This window comes from Nerophis ophidion, linkage group LG09 (genome assembly GCF_033978795.1).
Source record: "Nerophis ophidion isolate RoL-2023_Sa linkage group LG09, RoL_Noph_v1.0, whole genome shotgun sequence".
In the NCBI taxonomy this organism is placed as follows: domain Eukaryota; kingdom Metazoa; phylum Chordata; class Actinopteri; order Syngnathiformes; family Syngnathidae; genus Nerophis; species Nerophis ophidion.
The window spans coordinates 52,887,365-52,898,661 of NC_084619.1; the positions used below are offsets into that span (position 1 = coordinate 52,887,365).

Genomic DNA, 11,297 nt, shown 5'->3' on the forward strand with positions numbered 1-11,297 from the left:
AAAAAAAATTGAACACTTTTGTATCATATATCTACGCTAAAATGCTATTTGGACAATAGTTCATCTTTTTTTTTTTTTATCATACGACTACTTTGTTATTTATACTCTCATATGACAAAAGTAATGCCAGTTTAAAAAAACGAATTTTAACTTTGATAATGTTTCATGACATGGCCTAAACAACTGTAACACAGATTAACTATTTTAAACAGAGATCACGCAAGAAAACACAATTTAAAGTGAATGTACCCATTTATTTAAAACAATGCAGAGTGAGATGCAGCACCATCGCCCAGAAAATTATAAAAATATTCTTATTGTAAACAAAATGAGCATGCAGAGAAAAAAATAAAACCTTTCTGAGTTCCAGTTAAGAAATAATACCAAGACTTTCTGGTCCAAATGAAAATAAATCCCAACAAGTGTGTGATAGAAACTAGATTCCAGCATGTTACAATAAGTAACACAATCCCATGAGGGAATTCAATTGCACACCACAGCAGACAAGGCACAATTTTTTTTTTCAGTATTTCTACAACAAATTAACAAAATTTCAACTTTGGCTTAAATAGTTTTCTATCTTTATAAACTGCTGAATTTGCAAACTCTATTGGTATCAATTTGCATAGCATCAATATGTCCTTTTTTATTAACAGTGATTTGTACGCATAGAAAAATGACTTAATGACTCTTCATAATCATAACTGTAAAGGTGCAAGTCTGTACATACAAACCTCTCAAGTTCAAAGTTGACCTATAGGGACAGCTGCAGGGATGCATGTGTCCTGCAAAAAGTGCATACAAGTTAAAACTGCGAGCTAGGAAGAAAAACAAACCAGGACAATCAACCAACTAAAAACCAAAATGAATATGTCCTGTTTAGATACCAAATCTCCTGCAATATGTTGCTTAAGGCGCCTTTTCCTCTCATCCACTTTCGTTCTGATATCTTTTCCGTTAGCGTCTTCCTTTCAGGTTGCTTATGTAGTCTTTGACAGTGTTTTCAACATTGGGAATCTTGTAGTTCTGTGCCGCATAGATTCCAGTACAGGCTCCTATCGCCACGCCCAGCAGAGCAGATGATCGGAACCTTGCGACGATGTACCCGGCCAGAAAGCCCTTCAGGAAAGGAGAAGCCAGCAGACTTCCACCCTGGTGAGGAGGAGGAGACAGGAAGGTGGACCAGGTGTTAAAAATGACAGTTTTAACCTTGTTGACTAAAAAATAAAGGTGTAAAAAAAAAAAAAAGATTTTCAGATTAATCGCGATTTTTATTTTTAATGATTCTTAATCGATTCAAAAACCTATTTATTTTTTTTCAAATCTGTCCCATCCAGCCACCCAGGAAAAGCCTATTTTCGATGTAGATGGCCATATCTGCTGTATAGATTTACTTTCAAAACGATTAGTGTTGGATACTCTTGTTGCCTTATTTGTATTTGACGTTATTAATTAAAAAAAAACAATTATTAAACAAAACCAATTTTATTTTGAGCAATGTAGAAATTGATCAGAGCTGTTTATTCAATCATAGAACTGGCATCCAATGTTATTAAAAAATGATTGAATTTGAAATGAAAATCAATTCTGAATTGAATTGTTACCCCCAAGAATCATGGTGGTAAAGATTCACAGGCCTACTAAAAATCGTTGTCAATGCCCTATTTTCCCCTGACTAAACTAGGACAATATCAAATCAAAACAAATACACATTGACTAAAAAACACGACAACATTTAAAATTGACAATTTAGTCAACGAATAGCAAATGCTGACAGACGAAATCAACCATATTTCCCTTTGTCTTTAGGCAGGTGGGACAAGTTAGGAATTCATCCAATCATTTTGCAAATACATCAAAAATGCTATTAAATAATCAATTTCTAATGGATAAAGCTTTGGCCTGGACAAGAAGTCATTAGGTGGTCCCCAACGTTCACAGAGTCTTTTGACCCTTAACCACAACACTGTCCGGTTGGTGGGTCAGCAGTGAAAAGCCAGATCACTGCCCCTCTCATCCAGGCTTCCAGCTATTGTCCTCTGACAGATGACAACAGGAGGCTTTCTTTGTCGCTTCTCCCAGCCTACAAAGCGGCAGAAAGAGCCTCCTATTGGATGTGGGAGAGGGAGGAGGAGATCCAATCAGAACTACCGTCTTTCTAAGGCACAGTGTTTTACTTTCTACCTGGGAAACGAGACTGTATTGTTACACACCTCAATACAATGTCTTCTACACCTGGAAGAAAAAGAAGAGAAGAAATATGGACGCACTTCATCTCTGCCACGGTAGACAAAAGACGTAAACCCTGTGGCTCGATTTTCGCCGTTAAAAATACAACCTACTGGAAGCGCCGTCTGCAGGCTAACCATATACGTAACGAAAGTAGGCTGAAGCTAATATTTTGAAATTACTCATACTGTACTGAATTGCTGTTACTATTATAGACAGTAGAGCAGGAGCACGACCGCTTCCTCTAACTTTAGTTTTTGTTATATACCATGGGTGAGCCCGTCCACCAATTTAATAAGCAAGACACCTGTAGCAGTGCATGCATGCATATATATATACACACACACTCACAAACACACACATACATATACACGCACACACATTCCAGTTTTATAACAAGGGTTGCTGTAGTTAAACAAGACAGTGGCCAAGACGCCAAATGTGCATAGTCAGTGTAGTCATACACAATATAGAACAAAACTAGTGTGTTCCTTTGTATGGCCATTTTAGTCATATATTAAAAAAAAATTAAAATGCTTAATTTCAGCTAAAATAACATACAGTAAGGTTAGTGTGAAATGTACCTACTGATATATTCATGGAGTGTAGGTCTTATTGTACATTTTAGTTTTTTTTTGTAATGCTCTGCAATAACCTTAATTGAAGAGGTTTCTAGATAACTTCAAAAATGTGTTATCCTTTATACTTTAGTTGACTGAATTTATATTAATTTTAGTCTACTAAAACATTGAGGAATTTAGTTTGCTAATACTAGACTAAAACTAAATCAATTTAGATGACCAAAATATGACAAACATACATTTCCTTCAAAAAACTCTTTAGGCTTTTGACGAAAACACATTTTACTTTGTCGGGATTTGTCATATATTTGCTGTGCAAATGACTTTGCCGAGATGTGACTTTCTGTAAAAGTAACTCAGGGAATATCGTATGCAACAGTTTCTTTACTTTACTTTACTTTAATTAAACATTTCCTATGAATGTGTAGTGTATTTTCAATTTTAAAAGTTATGTTATGTTTATGGGTATGATGCTGAAATGTTTAATACACACCTCATTTTATAATTCTCAAGTCGCCTCGTTTGTTGAGCAATTCTTAGCCTATGTTGTTCGCAACCTTTTTTCAGTGATGAACCCCCTGTGAACATTTTTTTAATTCAAGTACCCCCTAATCAGAGCAAAGCATTTTTGGTTAAAAGAAAAGAAGATAAAGAAGTAAAATACAGCACCATGTCATCAGTTTCTGATTTATTAAATTGTATATGAGTGCAAAATATTGCTAATTTATAGTGGTCTTTTTTAACTATTTGGGAAAAAAAACAACTTAAATCTTGTTGAAAAAAAAAAATAAGTGATTCAATTATAAATAAAGATTTCAACACATCATCAACTTAAAGTGCCCTCTTTGGGGATTGTAATAGAAATCCATCAGGATCCATGAACTTAATTGTAAACATTTCTTCACAAAAAATAAATCTTTAACATCAATATTTATGGAACATGTCCACAAAAAATCTAGCTGTCAACACTGAATAGATTAGATTAGATTAGATTAGATAGATTAGATAGTACTTTATTTATTCCGTCAGGAGAGTTCCTTCAGGAAAATTGCAATTTTCAGCACAATCCCATTCAAGATCAGACAAACATTACAGGGAGACAGAACAGGATCGCTGACGGGTCTGCCGGCTTCCAGCGCCCCTTACAAAAAAGATGACATACAGGTAAACAAGGGGGGTGTGGGGAGACAAAAATAGAAGATTAAAATAAAATTTAAAAATCGGTCTTAGCCTAGGCCCTGGAGTGGGGGTGCAGACTGAGGCCAAGGGGAAGAAAAAATAAATAAATAAATAATAAATAAATAAACAACAACAACTCATAGCCATAGTACACATCCCTCTTCCATGTGTGTAAGAGGGAAACATCAAAGAACACAAAGGACATTAAAGACATTAAAGCAGCAGATACAAGCAGACACTTCTACATACAGCTATGAATAAAAAGTAAAATAAACATATCCACTGTGGTGGCCTCTGCGGTGTTCCACGCCATCGTCCGCTGGGGAGGAGGGAGCATGGCCAGAGACAGGAGCAGATCCAACAAGGCAACCAAGAGAGCCGACTCCACTCTCAGCCTGTGTCCAGTCCGCATGGATGAGCGAGGATACGTCCAAGGTGACTGAGGTGTCCGACACCTGCTCACCCAGTCAAGACACCGCGAAGACTCTCCGTCCCAGTAGCTCAGTGCTAGCTCCACAGTCCTGTCCCCTCATCCGCATCTCCTCCAGTCCCTCCAAACAGACTCTGGTGTAGCAGAGACCCTGCAGCTGGTCTCCATGGCCAAAAGGCTCCCGGGAGGCAGATCCAGAAGTCCACAAAAAAAGCACCACAGAGGTCACGAAAGTGCCACCCCTTGTCACACAGTCCCAAAGGGTCCCGGACCAAAATGCAAAAAAATATAATAAGACATGAAAACAAGAGGGAAACACAAAAGGATGATACAAGAGCACAGAGCTCCTGCCTACAGCAGCCACTACAGCAGCGCCATCTTGGAAAAAAAAAAAAAAAATGCAGAATACTGCATTGTTGCATTTATTTTCACAGTTTATGAACTTCAATTCATATTTTGTTGATGTATTATTCAATAAATACATTTATAAAGGATATTTGAATTGTTTTAATTTTTATAATATTAAAAAAAAAATTCACGTAGCCCTTGGCATACCTTCAAGTACCCCCAGTGATACGCGTACCCCCATTTGAGAACCACTGCTTTAGCCTATGTTGTTGTTTTTAATAGTCATTGGCTATCTCCAAATAAAAGGACTGAAACTCTCATGCTAAGCAAACCCTTTCATCCATCCATCCAGTCGAGTAATATTTTTTTGGACATTCATTTTGTCACCATACATTATGGACAAATAAAAAGCCACGCATTTTAGGGTAATCAAAGTTTATACCGTTTGTGTTATGTTTGTTTCCTGGTATGTAACAAATGTTGTATATATATATTAATATATAAACTTTTTTAACCCTAATTGCTGTGGTTATTTTGTTTGAGGAAAACTTTAGCGTTGATGCGCATGCTCAGTAGCGTTGGGCAGCAAGGCCGGTGACATTGTTTCATGCGTCGAGCCGACGTTCGCCCAAGATTCGGTGTTAAAGGTGTATGACTAAAGCTATGTCTACACTTAGCCGGATTACCCCTTAAACAAATAATTATTTAGCCTAAGCCCTATTTCAGCCACACTAAACTCTCATTTAAGGTCCCCCTCCTTGGATAACTTTTTACACGGGTAAGTGGGCCGTGTATTTCTTGAATCGAGTCAATGAGAATGCCGGCTCCCGTGGATGTGATAAAAAAGGTAGCGTGTGCTTTGTATTACCTGGCCGTCGAGTGAAGACTACGGAAAATAGCGAATGCATTTCGACTGGCAAAGCAGACTGTATCAGTTATTGTCCACCACGTATGTCTCAGACTCAGCGTCTAGGTCCAGATTAAATAAAGTCACCCAAAACGAATGGACAATGAAGTTGAAGGCAAAAGAGTGAGGAGTGTCCTGACCAGATATCTAGATCCCTAGATTGATGGTTGTAAAATGTTCTGTCACATAATGTACCAGTGTTAATTTTGACAGCCAAATTTGATTTAGTTTTAGTCATAGTCTTTTGACTAAAATGTAATTTAGTTTTAGTCATAATTTAGTAATTTAAATTGTTTTAGTTTTAGTCTAGTTTTAGTTGACGAAATATCATAAGATTATAGTCGACGAAAACTACAGTAGATTTAGTCGACTAAAGGGTAATATGTAAACTTTCCCTTCAATTTCTGAAAGTCAAAGCAAAACAGCGGAAAAATCACCGATACAAGTCGTATTTTTATGAAAATCATGCCTCAAATTTTATATTTCACGAGTAAGCCGTGTAATAGACGGGATAACGTCGAGTGAGTTGTGTGTTGTGGAAAACGCTTACCTGTGTGTGGATTTCAGGGTGATTCGACTGTAAATGTCGCTTCAAGTTTGTTGTGTTTTTCCCCGTAATCCTCGCGCTGCATTTCTTACACTGCGTCTTGTTATCTTTGACGTCAAATATAAAATTTCCCCATATGTCCTCTCTCCTCTTCCTCCCCGGCGTTGACATGTTATCTTCTGCAGCGCATTCCCGGGTCAGTCTCAAACGCAAACTACGTTTACGTAACTTCCCTACCACGTCGCTCTGATTGGTTCTCTTCCCAACTCCTCCCGCCTTTTCCTAACGAAATGAGTTCCGATTGGATCACGTCTCTGGCAGAAATTTTCGTCTCGTTTTTATTAGTTGACGAATATGTCAATACACGTCGTCATCGTCTCAGTCCACGTAAATTATTTTTTATTTAGTTATTGTCTCGTTTTAGTCAGAAAAAGAAGGTTGTTAACGATAACTATGACGAAAATTTTTCGTCAACAAAATTAACACTGTAATGTACTTTCACATATCCATTAAAGATTTGATTAATTTATGATGTCTCAGGTGTGATTTACTACAATAGGGCCCTACAGCACACTGGATTCCAGTTAACTGAAATACCACAACACTTGATATGTGTATAAGGTAAATTTAATATAAGAACTTGCATACAAAGCAACACTAGAGGTGACTTTGACGTGCGCATTTTCCGCGCATGGGCATTAGGTCGCGTTGCGGAGGCGGACGGATTTTTGTGTGTGGACAAGGAAAAGGTTAGGTAAGATTTACCCTGGATAACCTTAGCCGGAGGGTTGGATTCCGCCAAGGCTGCTCTTTGTCACCGATTCTGTTCATAACTTTTATGGACAGAATATTAGGACAGGATTAGGTCTCTAAATTTTGCAGATGATGTGGTCCTGATGGCTTCATCTGGCGAAGATCTTCAGCTCTCGCTGGATCGGTTCGCAGCAGAGTGTGAAGCGACTGGGATGAGAATCAGCACCTCCAAGTCTGAGTCCATGGTTCTCGCCCGGAAAAGGGTGGAGTGCCATCTCCGGGTTGGGGATGAGACCCTGCCCCAAGTGGAGGAGTTCAAGTACCTCGGAGTATTGTTCACGAGTGAGGGAAGAGTGGATCGTGAGGTCGGTGCAGCGTCTTGAGTAATGCGGACGCTGTATCTATCCGTTGTGGTGAAGAAGGAGCTGAGCCGGAAGGCAAAGCTCTGAATTTAACGGTCGATCTATGTTCCCATTCTTACATATGGTCATGAGCTTTGGGTTATGACCGAAAGGACAAGATCACGGGTACAAGCGGCCGGAATGAGCTTCCTCCGCCGGGTGACAACGCTCTCCCTAAGAGATAGCGTGAGAAGCTCTGTCATCCGGGAGGAGCTCAAAGTAAAACCGCTGCTCCTCCACATCGAGAGGAGCCAGATGAGGTGGTTCGGGCATCTGGTCAGGATACTACCCAAACGCCTCCCTAGGGAGGGGTTTCGGCCAAGTCCGACCCGTAGGAGGCCACAGGGAAGACCCAGGACACTTTGGGAAGACTTTGTCTGCCGGCTGACCTGGGAAAGCCTCAGGATCCCCTTGGGAGGAGCTAGACGAAGTGGCTGGGGAGAGGGAAGTCTGGGCTTCCCTGCTTAGGCTACTGCCCCCGTGACCTGACCTCGCATAAGCGGAAGAAGATGTATGGATGGATGGATGGAACCTTAGAGTAAACGGGGCCTAAAACTAAATACAAAAAACTGCAATCAAACTTAACACTGCTTGAGTGGCGACTTACAGCAGGAACCCCGGCATGTATCTCATCTTCCATACGCTTCTGGATGTCCTCTAGCTGGTCCTTCAGCTCCACCAGGTCTCTGAGTTGTCCCAGGGGAGTCTGTACATATTTATACACATTTATATTGTTTATGGAGCAGGTGAACACACAAAACACTGTCGCTTTCGGAGAGAGGCAGTTATTATATACAAGCTGGTTGAGTTATTAGTGGTGAAAGATTTATAAACGATTAAAACACGGGGCTTCACGGTGGAAGAGGGGTTAGTGCGTCTGCCTAACAATACGAATTTCCTGAGTAGTCAGGGTTCAATCCCGGGCTCGGGATCTTTCTGTGTGGAGTTTGCGTGTCCTCCCCGTGAATGCGTGGCCTCCCTACGGGTACTCCGGCTTCCTCCCACTTCCAAAGACATGCACCTGGGGATAGGTTGATTGGCAACACTAAAATGTCCCTAGTGCAGCGGTTCTTTACCTGGGTTCGATCGAACCCTAGGGTTTCGGTGAGTCGGCCTAGGGGGTTCGGCGTAGGTCAAAACACACCCAACTAATCGTGTAAATACAAACTTCTCCCTAACTGCGTATTACGGATACGACAACAACAGAAGTCAGACTGATTTGCAGGTGTGTAATTTGTTGTGAGTTCATGCACTGTGTTGGTTTTCTTGTTTGAACAAGGTGATCTTCATACACAGTTCATTTTGTGCACCAGTAAAAAACCACGATAACATTTAAGTATGGGGATTATATTCACCATTAGTTAGTTGCTTATTAACATGCAAGTTAGTAACATATTGGCTCTTAACTAGTCATTATTAAGCACTTATTGATGCCCTATTCGGCATGGCCTTATTATAACCCTAACCCTAACCAAATAACTCTAAGTCTTTATTACTTAGAATATGTTCCCCTAGTGTCCAAATAACTCTAAATTAAGTCTTTGTTACTTAGAATATGTTCCCCGTTCTAAAGTGTTATCAAAAACGTATAACTTTGTCTTGAATTTGAAAAAAAACAAAACATTTTATTTTTCACTAAAAAAGGGTTCGGTGAATGTGCATATGAAATTGGTGGGGTTCGGTACCTCCAACAAGGTTAAAAACCACTGCCCTAGTGTGTGAATGTGAGTGTTGTCTGTCAATCTGTGTTGGCCCTGCAATGAGGTGGCGACTTGTCTAGGGTGTACACCACCTTCCGCCCAATTGTAGTTGAGATACGCACCAGCGCCCCCCACAACCCCAAAGGGAATAAGCGGTAGATAAATGGATGGATGGAGGGTGTGAATGTGAGTGTGAATGTTGTCTATCTGTATTGGCCCTGCGATGACATGCGACTTGTCCAGGGTGTACGTCGCCTTCCGCCCGATTGTAGTTGAGATAGGTACCAGCGTCCCCCGCGACCACAAAGGGAATAAGCGGTAGAAAATGGATGGATGGAGGGTGTGAATGTAAGTGATTGTTGTCTATCTGTATTGGCCATGTGATGAGGTGGCAACTTGTCCAGGGTGTACGCCGCCTTCCGTCCGATTGTAGTTGCGATAGGCACCAGCGCCCCCCACGACTCTAAAGGGAATAAGCGGTAGAAAATGGATGGATGGAGGGTGTGAATGTAAGTGATTGTTTTCTATCTGTATTGGACCTGCGATGAGTGAGCGACTTGTCTGGGGTGTACGCCGCCTTCTGCCCGATTGTAGCTGAGATAGGTACCAGCGCCCCCCGCGACCACAAAGGGAATAAGCGGTAGAAAATGGATGGATGGAGGGTGTGAATGTAAGTGATTGTTGTCTATCTGTATTGGCCATGCGATGAGGTGGCAACTTGTCCAGGTTGTACGCCGCCTTCCGCCCGATTGTAGTTGCAATAGGCACCAGCGCCTCCCACGACTCTAAAGGGAATAAGCGGTAGAAAATGGATGGATGGAGGGTGTGAATGTAAGTGATTGTTTTCTATCTGTATTGGCCCTGCGATGAGTGAGCGACTTGTCCGGGGTGTACGCCGCCTTCTGCCCGATTGTAGCTGAGATAGGTACCAGCGCCCCCTGCAACCACAATGGGCATAAGCGGTAAAAAATGGATGGGTGGATAGATAAAACACCTCGTAAGTAGCAGCTCCATGCGCGTAGTAGTGAGCCATTAAAGATTTGAGTGTTATGAAAAGAAAGTAATAGTGTTAAATTGCAGTAGCCAGCAGCTGTTAGCGAGCTACGTTTAACTATGAGCATTGTTAGCTAGCTAAGTTTAGCTACAAAAAAGTTGCTTGGTCGCCATCTTGCTTAAAACTCACACGCCAACGCCAGGCGGTTATTCGGCAACGTTTACCTGTAATTGCGTGTTTTAACAATCCTTTGATAGCAGCGAGTGTGTACTTTATAACGTCAGGGTTACCGACCTTGTCATTTGCCATTCTAGCTTGGACGGAGCTCTTCTTTGGAGTGGTAAGGCGGTTGCAGCCATGACTGAGAAGGTGCATACCGCCCCCTGTTGTTTCACACTGGAAAGTGAACGCAGTACTGGGACAATTTTGATATTTGTTACTATCAAAACCAATAAAATATATAGATTTTAAGTTTAGTCCCTGGGCACCCAAAAGGGTTTTAAATCTTATAATAGGTCGTACTGTTACCATGAATTGATTAACGTGGACCCCGACTTAAACAAGTTGAAAAACGTATTTGGGTGTTACCATTTAGTAGTCAATTGTACGGAATATGTACTGTACTGTGTAATCTACTTATACAAGTCTCAATCAATCAATCAATACAATATTTATTTAATAATTATTTTTCAATGCTTAAATCTCCAAAATCAACTTCAAGTGTATCTTTGATGGATTGATTGATTGAGACTTTTATTAGTAGATTGCACAGTTCAGTACATAATCCATACAATTGACCACTAAATGGTAACACCTGAATAAGTTTTTCAATTTAATTAGGTCGGGGTCCACGTTAATCAATTCATGGTAAATCTGCCAATATCTATCCATCCGCTTATCCGAGATTGTTTCACGGGGGCAGCAGCCTAAGCAGGGAAGCCCAGACTTCCCTCTCCCCAGCCACTTCGTTCAGCTCCTCCCGCAGGATCCCGAGATGTTCCCAAGCGGGCCGGGAGACATTGTCTTCCCAACGTGTCCTGGGTCTTCCCCGAGGTCTCCTACCGGTCGAACGATCCCGAAACACTTCCCTAGGGAGGCGTTCGGGTGGCATCCTGACCAGATGCCTGAACCACATCATCTGGCTTCTCTCGATGTGGAGGAGTAGCGGCTTTAGATTGAGCTCCCCCCGGATGACAGAGCTTCTCACCCCATCTCTAAGGGACAGTCC

The 11,297-nt window shown here is 41.1% G+C and overlaps 1 protein-coding gene across 1 annotated transcript; it reads right to left on the bottom strand.

Moving 5' to 3' along the window:
• Positions 1 to 233: 233 nt before the first annotated feature.
• Positions 234 to 10,476, bottom strand: LOC133559451 (SLC35A4 upstream open reading frame protein-like). Its single transcript, XM_061911214.1, has 3 exons — positions 10,364 to 10,476; positions 7,983 to 8,081; positions 234 to 1,152 (listed from the first exon to the last, which is right to left on the bottom strand). Exons 1-3 carry the CDS (start codon positions 10,442 to 10,444, stop codon positions 958 to 960), a joined length of 375 nt encoding a protein of 124 aa, XP_061767198.1. The 5' UTR covers positions 10,445 to 10,476; the 3' UTR covers positions 234 to 957.
• Positions 10,477 to 11,297: the final 821 nt, after the last annotated feature.

Bases quoted from the DNA above. Each gene is read 5' to 3' on its own strand.
- LOC133559451 (XM_061911214.1), bottom strand. From the start codon at position 10,444: ATGCACCTTCTCAGTCATGGCTGCAACCGCCTTACCACTCCAAAGAAG. The intron at 8,082-10,363 runs GTCGGTAACCCT...AAATATGTACAG, and splicing joins CTAGAATGGCAAATGACAAG to ACTCCCCTGGGACAACTCAG. The intron at 1,153-7,982 runs GTAAGTCGCCAC...CCTCCTCACCAG, and splicing joins TACATGCCGGGGTTCCTGCT to GGTGGAAGTCTGCTGGCTTC.